This window comes from Bison bison, unplaced genomic scaffold (assembly GCF_000754665.1).
Source record: "Bison bison bison isolate TAMUID 2011002044 unplaced genomic scaffold, Bison_UMD1.0 scf7180017864149, whole genome shotgun sequence".
Lineage (NCBI taxonomy): Eukaryota > Metazoa > Chordata > Mammalia > Artiodactyla > Bovidae > Bison > Bison bison.
This window is the reverse complement of record NW_011494721.1, coordinates 2,683,496-2,706,396: the sequence shown is the minus strand read 5'-3', so window position 1 is coordinate 2,706,396 and position 22,901 is coordinate 2,683,496. Positions and strand designations below refer to the sequence as shown.

Here is a 22,901-nt window from a genome sequence, read left to right as displayed (position 1 = left end):
AAAAAGAAAACAATGAAATGTAATGAAAATAAGAGATGAATGCCATGAAAGCAATGTCTCTAGAGAAACAAATGTCAAAATAAAAAGGTGACTCTGAAATTTTGAATAAAATAGATCAATATATGGCAAGTTTTGTACAAAAAAAAGAAAAAATAAGCAATGTTACAACGTATTCCAAGATAGGATGTTATGTATGGTATAGCAACTAACTAATAAGCAATAACCAGGAGTAAGTATTCAAGCTAAGTGTGGGACTTTTTGAGAGAAATTGTAGTAACTTAGTAAATTAAAGATACACCATATTTATAGATAAGGAGTCTCATAGAAATAGGCTTTCTCCCAAAACTGTTATCTAATTCAGTGACATTCTATTTTAAACTATAAAGAGAACTTGAAGAACATATAAAGTTACTCTAAACTTCATGTGGAAGACAATACACTTCAAAGACATAGAAAAGAGCACATGGATTTTGCCCTATCAGCTAAAATAATAATATAATGCAATGATACTTAACTGTGAATGATCAGATAAATTAATATTTCAAAATAGGATATGGGTCCATATATTAATAGAAATTTGTTTAATGGTAGTACTATCACTGCAGCTCAGTAAATAAAGTATCAACCATTCATATGGACAATTGATCATCCATTTAAAATATAAAATAAAATTACTCTCTGTCTCAAATAATACACAACCTATGTGTGAAAAGTAAACTTTAAGCATCATAGAAGAAAATATAAGTGAGTAACTTTATGATGTAAGGTTAGGAGTTGAATTTCTTAAACAGAGCACAGAGGCACAACTAATAAAGAAACACATTTGGTTACAAAATGAAAATTTCTGTTCATCTAATGTCTATTTTAAAAATTAAAATAAAATGTTTCCTACTACTGGAAAATTATATAGTCAATTCATATAAGTAATAAATGAGTAATATTTAATTTAAATAACCTACTATAAATCTGTAAAAGGTAAGAGAGTAGAAAAATCAGCAAAGGACATGTCAAGCAATTCTATAGAAAGAGAAATACATATGGACTAAAAAAAACGTGAAAAAATTCTCAACTTTCCTAGTAATAAGAGCCATACAAGTAAAAACTTTGATGAAATGCATTAATATATAAGGTGATAAAAATTAAAAACCTGAAAATATCAGAAATCAGCAAGAAAATGAAGCAAGTGGGAACATTCCTGTATTGTGACTGTACTCACTATAAGTAGTTACTGTTGGGGTCCTTTAATGGACTCAGAACCTGGTGGTCCAGAGTCGATGATAAAGTGAAAGAGAGAAAGAGAGAGGAAGAAAGAAAGAAAGAAAGAAAGACAGGGACCTGAGCTCTGATGGAGCAAGAGTGCTTTATTAGCAGAAATGCAAGCTTATGTGATTACTCAGCTATTACACAAGATGAAATTTTATCAATAGCCCCGGTATGGATAGTCTAATACATACAAGGTTTCTGACACTGAAAAGAGTCACTGTATGTCTCATCCTATGACCTCAGTCCTGAGAATGGTGTGCAGCTCTACTCATTCTTGGAATAGGAACTGATAAGGAACAAAGAATCCTCGAGAAATAGAAAACAGAATGCAGGAATCCTCCTGTTAAATGTTACCTGACAAGTTACAACTAGTTTTGATTTAAAAAATATACTTTTCCAATAAGTCAGGAACGTAGTCTTATATACATATATATTCACAAAGATGCTTATATACACACTTCATACAATCATATTTTATAGTGATGGGATCCCATACAATAGAGAACTGCAGCCATATTAACCTAATTGCATCTCACAAAAATAATTCTTTGAGAAGTGAGATGCCGTATAACACATACATGTCATTTATGTAAAGCTAGTAAGAATGCAAAATAGTATTATATATTATTTATAGATACATATTGGAGAAGGCGATGGCACCCCACTCCAGTACTCTTGCCTGGAAAATCCCATGGACGGAGGAGGCTGGTGGGCTGCAGTCCATGGGGTCGTTAGGAGTCGGACAGACTGAGCGACTTCACTTTTACTTTTCACTTTCTCGCATTGGAGAAGGAAATGGCAACCCACTCCAGTGTTCTTGCCTGGAGAATCCCAGGGACGGGGGAGCCTGGTGGGCTGCCGTCTATGGGGTCGCACAGAGTCGGACATGACTGAAGTGACTTAACAGCAGCAGCATAGATACATATATATCACTTACAAAAACAGAGAAATGCCTGTAAACATTAAATACTGAATAGTTAAGTAGTCATTTTTTCTGAAGAGTTCTTGAGGGACAAAAAGTGCAATTATATGTGATCATACATCTGGCAATATTTTTACTCTTTTACTCCTACAGCAATATAAATAGGGAAAGTCAAATCACAGGTGGTGAGTTTTGGATTAAGAAGCCACACATTTTAATAACTAAGTTTCAGCTTTATACATTGAATTAGAGGCAAGTATGTGGCAAAAATCCAAAATCAATTAGACCAAGGAGGAGTAGTAAGACAGTAAAACAAAGACTATAAATTGGTACAGATTAATCAGTTGTATAAATGTGATGCCCTGGGAAAATTTGAGAATTTTTACAATATAAATAATAGATATATATGTTATTTAGGTTGGAGCAGATATCTGTGGGTTTGTGGCTGAGACCACAGAAGAGCTTTGCAGAAGGTGGATGCAACTTGGAGCTTTTTATCCGTATGCCAGAAACCATAATGCTGATGGATATGAGGTAAATGCCTCTTGTTCTCCATGTTTCGAAATAAAACATAATCCTATTTTTAGCAATGTACTTAAATGTATATGTATAGAGATCTGGTCTGAAAGTTTGTGGTATAATTCACAAAGACGAGTTGGAACTCCTCATCTCAAGGTCTGTATTTTATATATAAAACTATGATCAAATAAGGAAATCATGACAGTATCGCAGAAATATTTTAAGCCTAACACATGTACACATGTGTGAAATTATAATATTTTAAGTTAATGACAAAGCTTTTTGAGTCTGAATTCTTACATTCTAATAATAAGTTCCAGGTAACTTTTCTTTCATAAATAGAATATATTCTTAAGGATTTATCATTTTTCTTTTATTAAAGATACCCAAGAAATTAAAGACACTTGCAAAGTAGTTTGGGTCCATAATTTTTCTTTAATAAGTAAAACTGTAATGACAGGTGGGGAAAAAATAAAACTAACACTTTGTAAACATGCATCTGAACTGGTGGGAGGTTAATCTACCAACCCTGAGCTATGGGCTCTCATAGGCATATGTCTTAGAGGGAATGAGAAAATTAGGTGAAAGCATTAAGTCAATTAAGTGCATACTGGTTAAGAAATTATTCACCGTACACACAATGGGGCTTAATTCTCTTTGAGAAGAAGGACAGCCACTCAGAGCTCCGCCTGGAAGGAAGCATGACAATACAGAAGTAAAAGGTATAAACTGGATAGTCGTTATTTCCTAATCCACCTAAGTGATGCTTCAAGAAATTTGTGTTCTTGGGAGATCCTCATGTGAATTAAATTATACTTGTGTTCATTTATGTCCTCCAAAAAACAGACACCAAGACAGACTTAGAAACGTTAGCAATTTATTGCTGAAATACTTGTGGTGGATAAAGAAGAGGAAGAAGGAGAAAGTGGAGAGAGCTTCAGATCACAATTCAGGCCTAAATCTGAAAGCAGATGAAGGCAAAGAAGGAGGTTTGATAAAGAGTTATATCCTACAGCCCAGTTCAACGGAAATTTTGACTCATCCGATAGGGAGTCCGCAAGGCAAAGTTGACCACTGGAAAGACCTGTATCTCCTTGGCATGGGTCTTATATATCCCACCAAGCTCATTGATTTCCAGGAAGCAGCCAAAGGAAACTGTGGCTTTGGCGTAAACATTATGGTGTATCCAGGCAGGCAGTAGCTGGTTTGAGGAAACCTAAGCAGGTTTGCTTACATCATTACAGCTTGGCTGAAAGAGTCAACTGAGCTAGCTTAGGCTCAGCAAGAAGGCTGTCCTTCTTGCTGGTTGCAAGCCTACAAGGCTGACCAGATGGCTATGTTCGTTGTGTCCCTTGGTTTGCAGACTGTTTGAGCTTATTGTTCTAATAGCAGTGACAAGGTGCAAGGCAGCAAATTCTTTGGCAATCCAAGCACATTTCAAGCCCTTACTTGACGGTGTCCCGTGTCCTAAGACTACATTGGTCAGAGTATATCAAAGTCAAATAGTGGGGAAATGCATTCCACTGTTAGAGGTAGATACTAATAAGAGTTATATAACAGAAATTGTGGGTACAAGGAGGCATGAAAATTGGGACCAATAGTCCAATCTACCGCAAATAATAGAAATGAAGAATACTTTGTTAAAATATGTTTTATCTTCTCCAAGAATGTGTATTCAAAAGGGAAATGTCCACTTTAAAATAAAGTTTAATTAGTATATATATCAAAATGAAAACATAAAAACTAGAAATTCATATACTTCAGTGATGAAATAGGGGTCATCTCAACTTTTTATAAGCATGCCACAAAGTACACATTTTGGTTTTCAAAAATAGATTAAATGCTTATGTTTCAATTTGTATTCATATTCCAACTTTCTTATTTCAATTTCTCTGTTTATCCCACAGCATCAGGATCCAGCATTTTTTGGAAAGGATTCTCTTTTGGTTAAATCATCAAAACACTATTTGAATATTCGCTATGCCTTGTTACCTTTCCTTTATACTCTATTTTATAAAGCCCATATGTTTGGAGAAACAGTAGCAAGGCCTTTTCTTCATGAGTGAGTACTATGTTCAAGAATTTCAGTCTTTCAAATTATATTCAGATAAATAATAAAAAATTAAGAGTAGATCAAGATGTCATGTGGATTTCTGATGCTTTTCTTGACATTTATGTAAATTATTTGGTGAAATGTGAAATGATAGTAAATATAATTAATTTGGTGAAATGGACAAGTTCAATCTATAAATGTGATAATTGTATAGAACTTAAAAGGAAAGAAATATGTAGAATATATTAAAGTATATCAGTAAGTAATATTAAATATATAATATTAAACATATATTAAATATCATTTAATATTATTTATCAAATAAAACATTAAATATCAGTAAATAAACAAGAAAATATTAAAAATATAATCATGCATATTGTGAAAATTATCTAAATATAAATCACATATAGTATAGTTATAAAACAATGAATTGTGCCTGTCTTTGTATCTCTTGATGAAAACAAGGTCGTTCCTCAAGAAATGACTAAAGATCCCTTCAAGTCCAAGTCAAATTGAAGTTTATAAGGAAAAAGTATAAAAAGGAGGAAAGTAGAATATGAAGGATTTCTGATAGTTCATGAACCTATTTTACGGGAAAAAATGAATTAAACAGAAGAGTAGTTTATTATACTTTTTATTTTTATAGTTGTTTATTTATCATATATGATAGACTATTTTTTTGAGTCCCAAATGAAGTAATTTCCTCTTTCCCACCTTTTTTCACTTTCTACTTTCCTTTCTATGTTCATTTTTCTTGAGTGTCAGGTGTACCATAAGGATGCATTAATAATTATAGATTCAAAATTACATATTAAGTCAGTTTTGACGTTATAAAGTCAATTTTACATATCAAGCAAAATTAAAGACAATGATTATTCCCAGGGAATAACTTAAAAGATAATAAATTGACATGTTTGGATTAACATTTTTTATCTTTATGTTGTAAACACTGTCATTGTTCTTAGGTTTTATGAGGATACTAATAGCTGGATTGAAGATACTCAGTTCTTATGGGGCCCCTCATTACTTATAACCCCTGTATTGAGACAGGTAGGATACAATTTTAATAAATTTTAAAGGGAATTTTGTGTAATCAAATCCACACTAAATTACAAAACATCTGGGTAATAAATGTTACTCAGTAGAATGCTTCAAACTGATAAGTGTTTAATTAAATTCTAAAACATAGAAGAAATTTTGAAAAGTTATAAGTATATTAAGTAGATTTATGCTTTTCAAGTATATAATATGTACTGGGGAGAAGAAATTGTATAAAATTAGTATTCTTCCACAAAAGAAAGCTTTATTTATGAAACATATCAAATCTTATAATAGTAACAAATAACTGTCATTCATGTAGTCATAGACATTGAAATTGTGCTATACTGTAAATAAAGGAGAACTTGAAAGCCAATAGATCATATGAAAATGTTGAAAAAATAGTGGAATGAAATATTTGGATTTTGCCTATTACTTAAAAGTTGGTATGTCATGGAAATATATAGAAATGAATGTGTTCATACTCACGCTTACCATGCAGATGATAATGATACAAATATATGCATCCATTTTTTTAGTTGCCACTAAAATTTATTTCATATTTGCTTTTGGAATATTGTATATTATGAAAGTATCTAAAACTATTAAAATAGCCTTTTGTTATATATAGAAAATATTGTAGTGTAACATACAAAGGAAGCTTTTCACTTCACTATGAAAATCCGACATTTGATGTGACTCTTTTCTGTTACATATAGAAGTAAAATATATATATCTACATATAAATTGTTGTTGTTTAATTGCTAAATTGTGCCTGACTCTTTGCAACCCCATGGAATCTATAGCCCACCAGGTTTCTCTGTCCATGGGATTTTCCAGGCAAGAATATTGGAATGGGTTGCCATCTCCTTCTCCACATATACATTATTTTGCTTTATTTTAGGGTGCAGAAACAGTGAGTGCATACATCCCTGATGCCACTTGGTATGACTTTGAAACTGTAAGTAAACCTAATATAATAATAGTTCAAAAGTATATATTGTCCAACATTTATACATGGGAAATTAACAATATTTCTGTTATTATTCTAAAAAATAACAACTTCAGATTTTAATAATGCATAAAAGTCTGCACAGGTATATATTTTTTTACATGTGAGCAGGTATATGTTCCATTGCACATGATTAATATGAAGTATATTCTTCAGTGTAGTTATCCATCTTAAACTGTGGAAGTAAAAGGTCAAGAGTAACTTTAAGAAGAATTGGTAACTTATTTTAATACTTTTCCTATTTTACATATTCTTCCAGAAAAATTGTGTATTTTAAAGGGAAGTATTTTGCAGTGCACTTATATTTGCTAAGCAGAACCTTTATTTTTTATAAGAAAGATTTTTTTTAATCCTTTCAAGAGACCTGGTTAACTTTAACCGAAAACAAAGAATAAAAATAGGACTAATTAAGAATATTATTAATTATTGTGGAAAGGAAATGGATTTCTCTATGGTGATTTTTTTTGTTAAACTGAATTTATTTTTAGCCAAATTTATTCAGTAAACTGAAGAAGTTTCTTTAAAAGTTAGGAAACAACATGTTACTATTCACTAAAATGACATGAATGGCTCATAATAAGAATTATTTCTCTGTGTAAATTTTATGTGTAATTCTTGTGAAATTACTTTTTATTTTCCAAATATTAGGGTGTAAAAAAGCCATGGAGAAAACAACGTGTTGATATGCAGCTTCCAGCAGACAAAATAGGATTACATCTTAGAGGCGGTTACATTATCCCCTTTCAACAACCTGCTGTAACTACAACAGCAAGGTAAAATTCAGTTCAGTTCAGTTCAGTTCAGTCGCTCGGTCGTGTCCAACTCTGCAAAAGGCATTAATTGAAATCTGAACTATAATTTAATATTTAATGTTTCACATATTTATTAAAAAATCAATGATTGATATTTAGCTTTTTAACCAGAAGATATTTAATGCAAGGGATTCTTACATATAACTTTCATAGTTATAAAAAGAATAAAGAATCAAATTATGTATTAATATATTACAACAACCTTTTAATTAAAAAAATGAGCATAATTAGATTAGAACTTTATCTCCTGTGTCAAAACTGTACTGACTTATTTCTGTAAAGAATATATATAATTAAAATTAGTTGCTGATTATTACTAAATAGTGAAATATTAAATGTTATATAATTGATTAAAGTGTCAGTTGTTACCTGTTTGTATCATCAATATATAAATGTCAAAATGATTGTTTTCCAGGTAAAATGTTTAAAGTCAATAAACGAGGTAGATATTTCTGTATAGGTAAAGAATGATATAGAAATTAAGTTGTTCAGTAAGAATACATTTTAGAACTACTTAGAAAAAAGGAGAAACTTGAAAATTCTGGTACTTCATCTTGCAAAATTCATTCTGGGTATATGGACAGAATGTGTCATATTGCATCTACACATTTCCCCATGTTCTACAACACCTCAACAGATAGTCACTCTATGTTCCTTACCCTGCTGTATTTTCTTCATAGCATTAAGAATATATGTAATTATATTTTTACTTGTTCTTATATGTAGTATGTCTGTTCTCCTCAACTATATACTCCATGAAGGCAGGGATGCAACTTTTCACACTTTAGTTCACATACCAATAGTGTCACCCTATTATGGAATGAAAGTGAAAGAAAGTGAAAGTGAAAGTCCCTCAGTCGTGTCCGACTCTTTGTGACCCCATGGACTATACAGTCCATGGAATTTTCTAGGCCAGAATACTGGAGTGGGTAGCCTTGGGGGATCTTCCCGACCCAGGAATCGAACCGGGGTCTCCTGCAATGCAAGCAGATTCTTTACCAACTGAGCTATCAGGGAAGCCCTACTATGGGATAAGCTCCTGGTTTTCCCTAGATATTTGTTGAAGGAACAAATTTATGAGTGAATGAATTAAACTAGTTAGTCATGTAATTAGGTTTGTTTCCTAGAATTATTTTCATATTCTCAATGTTTCATGATTATGTTCTCAAAATCATTAGTTATACTCTAGAGATGTATCAAATGAGAGAAACATACGCTCTGATGAATGTATGCTAGAAAGAATATATTCTGTATAGAGCAGTTACCTGGACTATACAGCCTCATTTTAAGTTTAGAAACCAATAGTAATATACAACTAAAAAAATATTAACCACATTTCATTTCACATGGTATAATTAGCTTCATTTTTATGATTATTAGAGATTCTACTTGGCATTTAAAAGTTTATTTTATAGTTTTTTTCATTGTTTTGTAACCTTGATGCATTGCAATTCAGGGTTAATATATTTGTGACAAATACATATGGTACTTCATAAGATATATTTAATTTTGTTGTTTGAATTGAAATATTATTTTACTGTTTCAATTTTGATGGTGGTGTCTTAGCCTCCAAGAAGTTCCATACTATATTTATTGTATTTATTTCTTTCATTTATTTTCCAAATATATAAATTACTTTTCTCATTGATAAATTATTAATAAAAATAGACATGAATTTTATTAATATCAATGTTTTTTGTGCAGAAATCCTACAAATCCTCATGTTGAAATGGATTTATTTATAGGATATTTTACTATTATAAATTTATATTTACTCATAAATACACCCAAACTTACTTAACAGCCGAAAGAACCCTCTAGGACTTATAATTGCATTAAATGATAATAACACAGCAAAAGGAGACTTTTTCTGGGATGATGGAGAAACTAAAGGTAAGTTTCAAAGTGATATGCTTTAAAATGTTTATTTTGATGATGGGAAGTTTTGCTTTTATTATGAAATTACATTCATTTAAAAATGTCACAAGTTTTAATTTTTTTTAAAATTTCTAATTTCTGTTTTATTATCTATCTTAAGAGTTTAGGTAACTTTATATAATTTAGCATTGCTATTTAAATTATGTATATTTAATTGCAACATTTAGTTTTCTGTCTTGGTTTATTGTAAAAATCTTTGACAAGTGTAGATACTTTTATTTATTAGATTATTGAATAAAAATTAAAGTAGTTAATAAGTTCACAGATGTGTAAATTGCATCCTATTTTCAACTATCTTAGATGATTATAGTGGTTAAAACTAAAATTTTATTACTGTAAAAGAAAACCAACATTAAAGTTTACTCAATGTAGAAAGGAGGAATAAATTGGTAATTTGAGATTAATAAATACACAATACCATATATAAAATATATAAACAACCAGGACCTAGTATATAGCACAGCAAACTATATTCAGTATCTTTTAATGAACTGTAATGGAAAAGAATCCAAAAAAGAAATATACATATGTGTATATATATAAATATGTTTAACTGAATAACTTTACCTGAAGTGTTGTAAATCAACTATACTTCAATAAAAATATTTAATGTCAAATTATTTGAGATAAGGATTTTACCATATAAATGTCATTATTTATTTGAATTATTAAATGTCTTCTAATTAATTAGCCCAAAAGTTGAGAATTCAGTACATCAAGGGAATAAAAATAGAATCATTCTTTCTAATATTAAATTATGCTATTGAAAATTAATCTGTTTGGATTTACTTAGTCAATTATAAACACTCATAAATTTAAGGTTTTTTAATCTCATTTTTTAATAGAGGACTCTTAGATATATGTTTTATATATGTGTGTATAAAAATTATAGTTTACCTTCTATTATAGCTCACTACTTCTCAGATGTTTTATAGTATATGGCCTGCCTGGGTGCTCAGTCATGTCTGACTCTTTTGCAACCCCATGGACTGTAGCCCGTGAGGCTCCTCTGCCCACTGGATTTTTGAGGCAAGAATACTGAGGTGCCATTTCTTCCTCCAAGGGATTTTCCCAACCCAGGGATGGAACCTTCATCTCTTGTGTCTCCTGCATTAGCAGGCAGCTTCTTTACCACTGAGCCACCTGGGTAGCCTATTATAGTATATGAAGCATCCAATATCTCTAACTAAGCTCCAAGAAATAGTCTATGTATTGGTGTGTTCTCTTACAATTTGAAAAATATGGAATCTTTGAAAAAATTCTGTTCTTTTTGAAGTCTTACCTGCCTGTGAATATGTAAATTACCACAGTATATCTGCTCCATTAAATGCATTGTCTTCCACTTGTCAGTTGATGGTAACTTCATCTCTACAAGATGCCAACAACTTTACGGTTCACTCTTATCTAGGAATCTCTTTTGGTTCCATCTTGATCTAGGAATCTTATCAACTCGACCATTGTTATCATCACTACTTTTCATTCTAATTACTGCAATAGCTCCCTAATCAGTCTATAGGTTGATGGCTCTTGTCAGCCGCCCCTTTTTACATTCTCTTTACCAACTGGCAGATAGAGTAAGCCCTTTAGAAGATGATTCAAATTATCTCTTTCTGCTCACCTCTTTGCTCAAAACCCTCTAACAATTCACCATTATATTCAGGAGCCACAGTCTTTACCAACATCCAGAGTACTCACCATGTCCTGTAGATTTTACATACACACACATGCACACATGCACTCTCACACAAATCTTTCCTTACTGCTCTCCATTTTTCATTCTACTTCAGCACACCAGACTTCTCTTTCTCACTCAATATGTTAGAGTCTAAGCATACTAAGGTTAGCTCTGACCTGAGTATAGATTCCAAACACTTATTACATAGAAATTCAGTAAGAGTGGATTTCAGCAGAAACATTAATAAACCGTTCATAATCATCAGGTAAAGAATTTTGTTGAGACAATACCTCTATTGGTAGCATGTGAGACTTGACTTTAAGGTTATTCTTATTTCTCAAATTATTTGTTTCCAAGTTCATTAATTTTTCCTACTTGCAAAAATTTACCTATGGCTGATTCATGTTGAGGTTTGACAGAAAACAGCAAAATTCTGTAAAGCAATTATCCCTCAATAATAAATAAATAAATTATTAAAAACTATATTGATAATTTACTTCATATGCTATGCTATGCTAAGTCACTTCAGTCGTGTCCGACTCTGTGCGACCCCATAGACGGCAGCCCACCAGGCTCCCCCATCCCTGGGATTCTCCAGGCAAGAACACTGGAGTGGGCTGCCATTTCCTTCTCTTACTTCATATAAGATGGTTAAAATATGGAGTTATGATTTAATCAGTCATCTAATATGATGACTATATACTTAAGTGTGTTGAAAAGTTAAAATCAGAATTTTCTGAATAATCAAATACATAAACAGCAAAATAACCTTCAATTCAGATTCTGATTTTAATTTTATTCCCTAGGATTAAAATTTTAAGTTAATTAATGTTACTCAAAGTAGTCTATATAAATCCTAGGATTCTCTTCATATTTTCCACTCTATTTTCTCCCAAATATTTTAGTTATAATCTATAGTTTCCTGTTAAAGAAACATGTTGATAAAAATGCTATGTTTCATATATGATGCAGAAAATAATTATTTTCTTCCATTTTTTCTCATTAAAGTGTACATGAATCTTTAATATGTCTCCACATTCAGTCCTTTAGATAATGAAAAAAAAATTGAAAGATGCAAAACAATATTGCGGTGTCCCATGTCTTCCCAAGATAAACTTCTTGTTACACAGTTTATTAGAGAGAGATAAAATATTATTCAAAACAATAGTTATAATTGTATATATTTTGCTACAAGTTTGCATTCTCTGAATTTCTAGAATGATTTTACTGGTCTGAAAAATCAAACTGGGCAAAGATGCATTTATTACCTTTACTTCCTGGGAAAATAAACTACCAAAGTTATTTTATTTAAAGATAATTAAGAAGTTTAATGAAAAGAATTTATTTAATTTGCTTAATAAATAATACTTATTTTAAAAAATGTTCCTGTGTTGTCTAACTGTAATAATAAAATAAAAATTTGACATTATTTTGATCTGATAACTTATTTTTCCCCCATTACAGATACCATCCAAAAGGGCAACTACATTTTATATACATTTTCAGTTTCTAATGTAAGCATTCTCCTTGAACACATAGTTAAATATAATAGCTTGTTAATGTCTAGATTGTGCCTTTTCTTGGAAAAGTGCATTTCTCTCCAAAGATCAATGGAAAGAAATGGAAAAAATCATTTAATTTAAATTATTAAATTGTATATGAATTACCTTAGATTTTTATGTTTCAATACAATAGTATAGTTCAATATAATAGATGAGTTTCTGATGATGAAGTTTGTACACAAAATCATTAGACTTCTTGATGCACTATGTCTTGTTTAAGCAGATCTTAGGAAAATAATCTCAGCATATTTGACAATGTTTTAATATACCAATCATAGCAGTGACTGTCATGCATTTGGGGTGAAAATGAAAACGCTTTGCACAAGGTTAAATTTTGAATAATTAGTAGCAATGCTTCTTGTAGAAGTTAGATTTCTTCATATATTTTTTTTTTGTTAAAGCTAAGTTATTCTTCACCAACATTAAGCCTAGAATGAGAAGGGATATGCATGATTTGCATCATGCATAATTTATCTCTGAAAATAATTTTATGGCATATATACAAAAAAATTTTAATTTTTTACAATAAGTATAAACATATACTTATATATTTATAATTATTATATATATACTTTTATATTTATATAAATATAAATACTTATATATAATTATTATATATATAAAAATTATATATAAATAGTATATATATATAAATTATATATAAATAGTATATATATGTAATTTTTTTATAATAAGTATATTTATATAGGGTACTTGAACATGAAGGGCCATTGAAAATGTAGGGATAGATGATTGGTTATAATTATTAATGGTATCAGTGTAAATGAATTCTAAATTATGTGAGATTCAAAATATTTTCTTAGAATTTTATCTAATTCTTACACCCTTTGGGTTCAGAGTTTTTCACTTAGCAATTTTCATAAAAATGTGTGTTGGTTAATTGTCTTTATTTGGTAAACAGAATATAATTTATATATATTTATAACTATAAGATTTAATCCATTGTTATAAATACAATTGTATTTTTATTTCTGATTTGTATCCAGTGACCATCTATTTGATATATATATTTTCCAGAACAAGCTAGATATCACATGTATGCATTCATCGTACCCAGAAGGAACTGCTTTAGCATTTGAGACTATAAAGGTCCTTGGGTTGATAAACACTGTTACAGAAGTTTCAGTGATAGAAGATAATCAACCATTGAGAGCTCATTACAATTTCAGTTATGATGCTTCCAACCAGGTAAATACAATCTCTTAAAATATTTTAGTGTCATATTCTGTCATTTTTAACATATAATCATTCAGGCTCATGGTTTTGTGATTTTTTTATTCATTACATTTCTAGTTTTATTTTCCTTTTGCTGGCTATATCCCATTTTAGGTCATTTCAATTTATATTGAGATATCAACCATAAGGTTAATTCATACTACTCCCTCTCTATTCAATTTTTTCTTAGATATCACTTATCTCTGCCTTCCTAATATTTTTTTATTCCATTTCTCTAATTTACCTACTGCATACAATAAAAAATGTAAATGTTTTAACTTCTCATTTAAGACTCATTAAGTTATTGATTGAATTCATTTCTTCAGTTTTTCCCACTTCTCCTTTCATAAGTTCTTTTTGTCCTCAACATATCTTGTATCAATATTCTTTTTCAAATTTTTGTTAACACTCTTCCCTTATAGTGGGCCCTTTCTTATCCTCATTCTTTCCTCCTTTGACAAATGTACTAGAGAGGGTAAAGAAGTACCAGAACTGGGTTCAATTCTAGACCTGCAGTTTGTGCATTTAAATAATAGATTAATATCTCAGCTTCCTCATAAGTAAACTGAAATATTTAGTCATAATGTTGCTTAATTATGTTAGATAAAATAATTTAAAACATAGAAGTGATTTTTATTGGCATTTACTTTCCTACCATTTCTATAATCCTAATTATTAGTAATGTTAGCATAAATTCTAAATTAACATATAAAACATGATTTTGCAGTGTTTTTGTCTAGCTCCTAAGCCCTCTAGCCCAGAGTTTTCCATGTAGGAATTTCCATAAAATATGTATTGGTTAATTGTTTTTTTATTTAGTAAATATACTGTAAAATATATATTCCTGTGACTATAAGAACTCACCAATATAAATTAAACAACTTAGGCTTATTGAGAATTTTATGAGTCTAGTAAAGATTATATGGGGGCACAATACAAAATCATTTTATTATATGTTTTTTACAATTCCAGTTCATATTTATTTCTAGCTTTATGCTAATGTAGAGATTTATGAGGACTTGGTGACTCAGCAGTAAAGAATACTCCTGCCAGTGCAGGGAACAAGGGTTTGATTCTTGGGTTGGGACGTTTCCCTTTGGAAGGAAATGGTAACCCACTGTAGTATTCTTGCCTGGAAATCCCACAGACAGAGGAGCCTGGCAGACTATAGCCCATGAAGTCACAAAAGAGTTGGATATTATTTAGCAATTAAACAACAACAAAGATTTACAAAGACACTTGGAAGTACATCTTTCTAATTCCTCTAAGCTTCTAATCTTTATATGACTTTTTATTTCTAAATTAGAGCTATGAAGGATTAAAAAAAAAAAAAAACTGTACAGATGAAATTGTGGTAAATTTTGTCACTGTCATAAACGGTAACCAAACAAAAATTTGTAATATTGTAACAATGAAAAAACATTCATGGGATTCTCAAGGCAAGGTTTGGTTTGCCATTCCCTTCTCCAGTGCACCATATTTTGTCAGAACATTGTACAGGAGGCAGTGATCAAAACCATCCCCAATAAAAAGAAATTCAAAAAGGTAAAATGGTTGTTTGAGGAGGTCTTACAAATAGCTGAAAGAAGTGAAAGGCAAAGGAGAAAAGCATTTCATGCAAAGATGGGCACAATAAAGGACAGAAATGATATGGAGCTAACAGAGCAGAAGAGATTAAGAAGAGGTGGCAAGAATACACAGAAGAACAATACAAAAAAGTTCTTAATGATCTAGATAAGATCAATGGTGTGTTCATCCATCTGGAGCCAAACATTGTGGAGTGATAAGTCAAATGGGTCTTAGAAAGCACCACTAGGAACAAAGCTAGTGGAGGTGATGAAATTCCAGCTGAGCTATTTCAAATCTTAAAAGATAATGCTGTGAAAGTGCTGCACTCAATATGCCAGAAAATTTGGAAAACTCAGCAGTGGCCACAGGATTGGAACAGGTCAGTTTTCATTCCAATCCGGAAGAAGGGTAATGACAAAGAACGTTCAAACTACAATTCTCCATGCTGCACTTCAACAGCACATGACCAGAGAATTACCATATGTATAGACTGGATTTAGAAAAGGCAGAGTAATCAGAGATCAAATTGCCAACATCCATTGGATCAAGGAAAAAGCAAGAGAGTTTTAGAAAAACATCTAATTTGTTTCATTCACTACAGTAAAGCCTTTGTGTGGATCACAAGCTGTGGGGAATTCTTAAAGAGATGGGAATATCAGACCATCTTACCTGCCTCCTGAGAAATCTGTATGCAGGTCAAGAAGCAGCTGTTAGAATCAAACTGGAACAACAGACTGATTCAAAATGTGGAAAGGAGTGCATCAAGGTTGTATATTGTCACCCTGCTTATTTACCTTACATGAAGAGTACATCACGTGAAATGCCAAGTTGGATGAATAACAAGCTGGAATCAAGATTGAAAAAAGAAATATCAATAAATCAAGATATGCAGATGACACCCCCCTTATGGCAAAAAGTGCAGAAGAACTAAAGAGCTTCTTAATGAAGATGAAGGAGGAGCGTGAAAAAGTTGGCTTAAAACTCAACATTCAAAAAACTAAGATCATGACATCTGGTCCTGTCACTTTAAGGCATATAAATGGAGAAACAATGGAAACAGTGACAGACTTTATTTTCTTGGTTCTAAAATCATGCTGACAGTGACTACAGCTATGACATCAAAGGATGCTTGCTCCTTGGAAGAAAAGCTATGACAAACCTAGACAGCATATTAAGAAGCAGAGACATTACTTTGCCAACAAAAGTCTATGTAGTCAAAGCTATTATTTTTCCAGTAGTCATGTACGGATGTGAGAGTTGGGTCATAAAGAAAACTGAGTGTTGAAGAATTGATGTTTTTGAATTGTGGTATTGAAGAAGACTCTTGAGAGTCTCTTGGATTGCAAGGAGATCCAAGCAGTCAATCCTAAAGGAAATCAACCATGAATATTCACTGGAAGGACTGGTACAGAAGCTGAATTTCCTGGCTACCTGATGCAAAGAGCTGACTCATTGGAAAGACCTTATGCTGGGAAAGATAAAAGGCAGGAGGAGAAGGGGATGACAAAGAATGAGACAGTTGGATGGCATTACAGATTCAAAGGACATGAGTGTGAACAAGCTCCAGGAGATGGTGAAGGACAGGGAAGTCTGGTGTGCTGTAGTCCTTGGGTCCCTCAGACTGGGACATGAGTAAACGCCTAAACAGCAACAACAACAATGAAAATTATAGTGTATGGAATAAATAGTATACACTCCAATATACTATTATATATATATGTATGCTGCTAAGTCACTTCAGTCATGTCCGACTCTGTGAGACCCCATAGACGGCAGCCCACCAGGCTCCTGTCCCTGGGATTCTCCATGCAAGAACACTGGAGTAGATTGCCATTTCCTTCTCCAATGCGTGAAAGTGAAAAGTGAAAGTGAAGTCACTCAGTTGTGTCCGACTCTGAGCAACCCCATGGACTGCAACCTACCAGGCTCCTCCGCCCATCAGATTTTCCAGGCAAGAGTACTGGAGTGGGTTGCAATTGCCTTCTCTGATATATATATATATATATATATACACACACACATATATATATACACACACTACAATATACTATTATATTTGTAAACTAAGCCATGCCGTGTGGGGCAACCCACGATGGGCAGGTCATGGTGGAGAGGTCTGAAAGAATGTGGTCCACTGGAGAAGGGAATGGCAAACCACTTCAGTACTCTTGCCTTGAGAACCCCATGAACAGTATGAAAAGGCAAAATGATAGGATACTGAAAGGGGAACTCCCTGGGTAGGTAGGTGCCCAATATACTACTGGAGATCAATGGAGAAATAACTCCAGAAAGAATGAAGGGATGGAGCCAAAGCAAAAACAATACCCAGCTGTGGATGTGACTGGTGATAGAAGCAAGGTCCAATGCTGTAAAGAGCAATATTGCATAGGAACCAGGAATGTCAGGTCCATGAATCAAGGCAAATTGGTAGTGGTCAAACAAGAGACGGCAAGAGTGAACGTTGACATTCTAGGAATCAGAGAACTAAAATGGACTGAAATGGATGAATTTAACTCAGATGATGATTATATCTACTACTGCGGGCAGGAATCCCTTAGACGAAATGGAGTAGCCATCATGGTCAACAAAAGAGTCCAAAATGCAGTACTTGGATGCAATCTCAAAAATGACAGAAGGATCTCTGTTCGTTTCCAAGGCAAACCAGTCAATATCACGGTAATCCAAGTCTATGCCCCAACCAGTAACACTGAAGAAGCTGAAGTTGAATGGTTCTATGAAGACCTACAAGACCTTTTAGAGCTAACATGCAAAAAAGATGTCCTTTTCATTATAGGGGACTGGAATGCAAAAGTTGGAAGTCAAGAAACACCTGGGGTAACAGGCAAATTTGGCCCTGGAATATGGAATGAAGCAGGGCAAAGGCTAATAGAGTTTTGCCAAGAAAACGAACTGGTCATAGCAAACACCCTCTTCCAACAACACAAGAGAAGACTCTACACATGGACATCACCAGATGGTCAACATCGAAATAAAATTGATTATGTTCTTTGCAGCCAAAGATGGAGAAGCTCTATACAGTCAGCAAAAACAAGACCAGGAGCTGACTATGGCTCATATCATGAAATCCTTTTGCCAAATTCAGACTTATATTGAAGAAAGTAGGGAAAACCACTAGACCATTCAGGTAAGACCTAAATCAAATCCCTTATGATTATACAGTGGAAGTGAGAAATAGATTTAAGGGCCTAGATCTGATAGATAGAGTGCCTGATGAGCTATGGAATGAGGTTTGTGACATTGTGCAGGAGACAGGGATCAAGACCATCCCCATGTAAAAGAAATGCAAAAAAGCAAAATGCCTGTCTGAGGAGGCCTTACAAATAACTGTGAAGAGAAGAGAAGCAAAAAGCAAAGGAGAAAAGGAAAGATATAAGCATCTGAATGCAAAGTTCCAAAGAATAGCAAGGAGAGATAGGAAAGTCTTCCTCAGCAATCAATGCAAAGAAATAGAGGAAAACAACAGAATGGGAAAGATTAGAGACCTCTTCAAGAAAATTAGAGATACCAAGGGAACATTTCATGCAAAGATGGGCTCGATAAAGGACATAAATGGTATGGACCTAACAGAAGCAGATGGTATTAAGAAGATGTGGCAAGAATACACAAAAGAAGTGTACAAAAAAGTGTACAAGACCAAGATAATCACGATGGTGTGAACACTGACCTAGAGCCAGACATCCTGGAATGTGAAGTCAAGTGGGCCTTAGAAAGCTTCACTATGAACAAAGCTAGTGGAGGTGATGGAATTCCAATTGAGCTCTTTCAAAACCTGAAAGATGATGCTGTGAAAGTGTTGCACTCAACATGCCAGCAAATTTGGAAAACTCAGCAGTGGCCACAGGACTGGGAAAGGTCAGTTTTCTTTCCAATCCCAAAGAAAGGCAATGCCAAAGAATGCTCAAGCTACTGCATGATTGCACTCATCTCACACACTAGTAAAATAATGCTCAAAATTCTCCAAGCCAGGCTTCAGCAGTACGTGAACTGTGAACTTCCAGATGTTCAAGCTGATATTACATAAGGCAGAGGAAGCAGAAATCAAATTGCCAACATCTTCTGGATCATCAAAAAAGCAAACAAGTTCCAGAAAAACATTTATATCTGCTTTATTGACTATGCCAAAGTCTTTGACTGTGTGGACCACAATAAACTGTGGAAAATTCTTCAAGAAATGGGAATAGCAGACCACCTGACCTGCCTCTTGAGAAACTTATATGCAGGTCAGGAAGCAACAGTATACAACAGACTTGTTCCAAATAGGAAAAGGAGTATGTCAAGGCTGTATATTGTCACCCTGCTTATTTAACTTATATCCAGAGAGAAACGCTGGGCTGGAAGAAGCACAAGCTGGAATCAAGATTGCCGGGAGAAATATCAGTAACCTCAGATATGCAGATGACGCCACCCTTACTTATGGCAGGAATTGAAGAGGAACTAAAAAGCCTCTTGATAAAAGTGAAAGAGGAGAGTGAAAAAGTTGGCTTAAAACTCAGCATTCAAAAAACTAAGATCATGGCATCCCATCACTTCATGGCAGATAGACGTGGAAACAGTGTCAGACTTTATCTTTTTGGGCTCCAAAATCACTGCAGATGGTGATTGCAGCCATGAAATTAAAAGACGCTTACTCCTTGGAAGGAAAGTTATGACCAACCTAGATAGCATATTGAAAAGCAGAGATATTACTTTGCTAACAAAGGTCCGTCTAGTCAAGGCTATGGTTTTTCCAGTAGTCATGTATGGATGTGAGATAGTTGGACTGTGAAGAAAGCTGAGTGCTGAAGAATTAATGCTTTTGAACTGTGGTGTTGGAGAAGACTCTTGAGAGTCCCTTGGACTGCAAGGAGATCCAACCAGTCCATCCTCAAGAAGATCTGTCCTGGGTGTTCTTTGGAAGGACTGATGCTGAAGCTGAAACTCCAATACTTTGGCCACCTGTTGCGAAGAGTTGACTCATTGGAATAGACCCTGATACTGGAAGGGATTAGGGGAAGGAGGTGAAGGGGACCACAGAGGATGAGATGGCTGGATCGCATCACTGACTCGATGGACATGAGTTTGAGTGAACTCCAGAAGTTGGTGATGGACAGGGAGGCCTGATGTGCTGTGATTCATGGGGTCGCAAAGAGTCGGACACGACTGAGCGACTGAAATGAACTGAACTGAACTGATATATTCTGTATACATATGTATATGTTGCGTGTGCTTAGTTGATCAGTTATGTCCAACTCTTTGCTACAAAATGGACCATAGCCTATCAGGTTCCTCTGTCTATGGGGATTCTCCAGGTAAGAATACTGGAATGGGTTGCCATGCCCTCCTCCAGGGGATATTCCCAACTGAAAGATCAACTCCCAAGTCTCCTGCATTGCAGGTGGATTCTTTACTTAGCCAGCAGAGAAGCCCATACATATATTGTGGATATGCATATATGTGTATGTATGCCTACTGTGTCGCTTCAGTCATGTCCAACTCTTTGAGACCCTATAGACTGTAACCCTCCAGCCTCCTCTCTCCATGGGATTCTCCAGGCAAGAATACTGGAGTGTGTTTCTTTTTCCTGCTTCAGGGGATCTTCCCTACCCAGGGGTCAAACCCACATCTCTTATGTCTCCTGAATTGGCAGGCAGGTTCTTAATCAGAAGCACACCTAGAAAGCTCATATGTCTATCTATCTATCTGTCTATACATACACACACACACACACACACACACATATATATATTTGTATATATATGTGTGTGTATACACTTCAATACACTATATATATATATATATATATACACACATAAAACACTCTCCTCTCATTTTTTTCTTTTTGTGTATTGCCATATCATTTCCTAATTTGTACCTCAAATATTGTTAGCAGTGGATTTGACTCAGGAAGCCTCCACATCAACCAGTGTCAACATTGTCTTCATTGAAGAAATTAATATTTATTTCATACCTGATATTCTAAGCCTTGTGCCCCAAGCATTGTATGTGTTTTAAATTTCACATATTATTTATCTGTTAATCTAATTTTACAGAGGCAGGAAATTGAAGCTAAAACAAGATAGGTGTTTCCTTAGACTCATGAGCATTTATTGGCAGAACTGAGAAGTAAACTCATGTCTGGATTTAAAGATGTTTTTCATCAGTATTCTGTAATTTCTCATAGTTTTCCTGTCTTGAGGTTCTAGCTTTTCCAGTGGGATGACATGTTTTCTCCTATCTATTCTTTTTTTTTTAGTATTGCATTAAAATTATTAAGATTCGATTTTAAGAATTGCTGATGGGTTGCTGCATTTTATAAATGCTAACTATTTTTGAATTATCCAATGGTCAGAAATACTTTTCACTGTTTTCTTTGTCCCCAAAGATTCTACTAATTCACAATCTGACATTTAACCTTGGAGGAAACTTTACTGTTCAATGGGATCAAACTTTCTTGGAAGTTGAAAAGTTTACTTGTTATCCAGATTCAAACACTGCAACTAAAGAACGCTGCGAAGAACGTGGCTGCTTATGGCAAACGGTAATAAGATTTTTAATTATTCATGAATGGATTTCACATAAGCATTTCAATGTAAACTGTACATATTACAATTTTAAGTCTACAGCATACAAACTAACTTCATCTAGAGAAGCATTTGAAATTTGAAATTAAACTTCTAATAGGTAATTTATCTTAATTACTTCTCCAAAGACATGGTTTAGTACATGCTATGCTAAATGTAAAGCTCAGTTTTCATTCCAATCCCAAAGAAAGGCAATGCCAAAGAATGCTCAAACTACTGCACAATTGCACTCATCTCACACGCTAGTAAAGTAATGCTCAAAATTCTCCAAGCCAGGCTTCAGCAATATGTGAACCGTGAACTTCCTGATGTTCAAGCTGGTTTTAGAAAAGCCAGAGGAACCAGAGATCAAATTGCCAACATCCGCTGAATCATGGAAAAAGCAAGAGAGTTCCAGAAAAACATTTATTCTGCTTTATTGACTATGCCAAAGCCTTTGACTGTGTGGATCACAATAAACTGGAAAATTCTTCAAGAGATGGGAATACAAGACCACCTGACCTGCCTCTTGAGAAATTTGTATGCAGATCAGGAAGCAACAGTTAGAACTGGACATGGAACAACAGACTGGTTCCAAATAGGAAAAGGAGTTCATCAAGGCTGTATATTGTCACCCTGCTTATTTAACTTCTATGCAGAGTACATCATGACAAATGCTGGACTGGAAGAAGCACAAACTGGAGTCAAGACTGCTGGGAGAAATATCAATAATCTCAGA

The 22,901-nt window shown here is 33.5% G+C and overlaps 1 protein-coding gene across 1 annotated transcript in view; it reads left to right on the top strand.

Moving 5' to 3' along the window:
• The window catches only part of SI (sucrase-isomaltase (alpha-glucosidase)), a 115,546-nt gene that overhangs the window by 30,574 nt on the left and 62,071 nt on the right, over positions 1 to 22,901 (top strand). Inside the window, exons 16-24 of the mRNA XM_010840924.1 lie at positions 2,603 to 2,719; positions 4,612 to 4,766; positions 5,726 to 5,810; positions 6,703 to 6,759; positions 7,459 to 7,583; positions 9,427 to 9,515; positions 12,700 to 12,749; positions 13,836 to 14,006; positions 21,985 to 22,140. Of these exons, the coding sequence (XP_010839226.1) occupies positions 2,603 to 2,719; positions 4,612 to 4,766; positions 5,726 to 5,810; positions 6,703 to 6,759; positions 7,459 to 7,583; positions 9,427 to 9,515; positions 12,700 to 12,749; positions 13,836 to 14,006; positions 21,985 to 22,140 (1,005 nt within the window). The remainder of the gene's footprint in view (positions 1 to 2,602; positions 2,720 to 4,611; positions 4,767 to 5,725; positions 5,811 to 6,702; positions 6,760 to 7,458; positions 7,584 to 9,426; positions 9,516 to 12,699; positions 12,750 to 13,835; positions 14,007 to 21,984; positions 22,141 to 22,901) is intronic.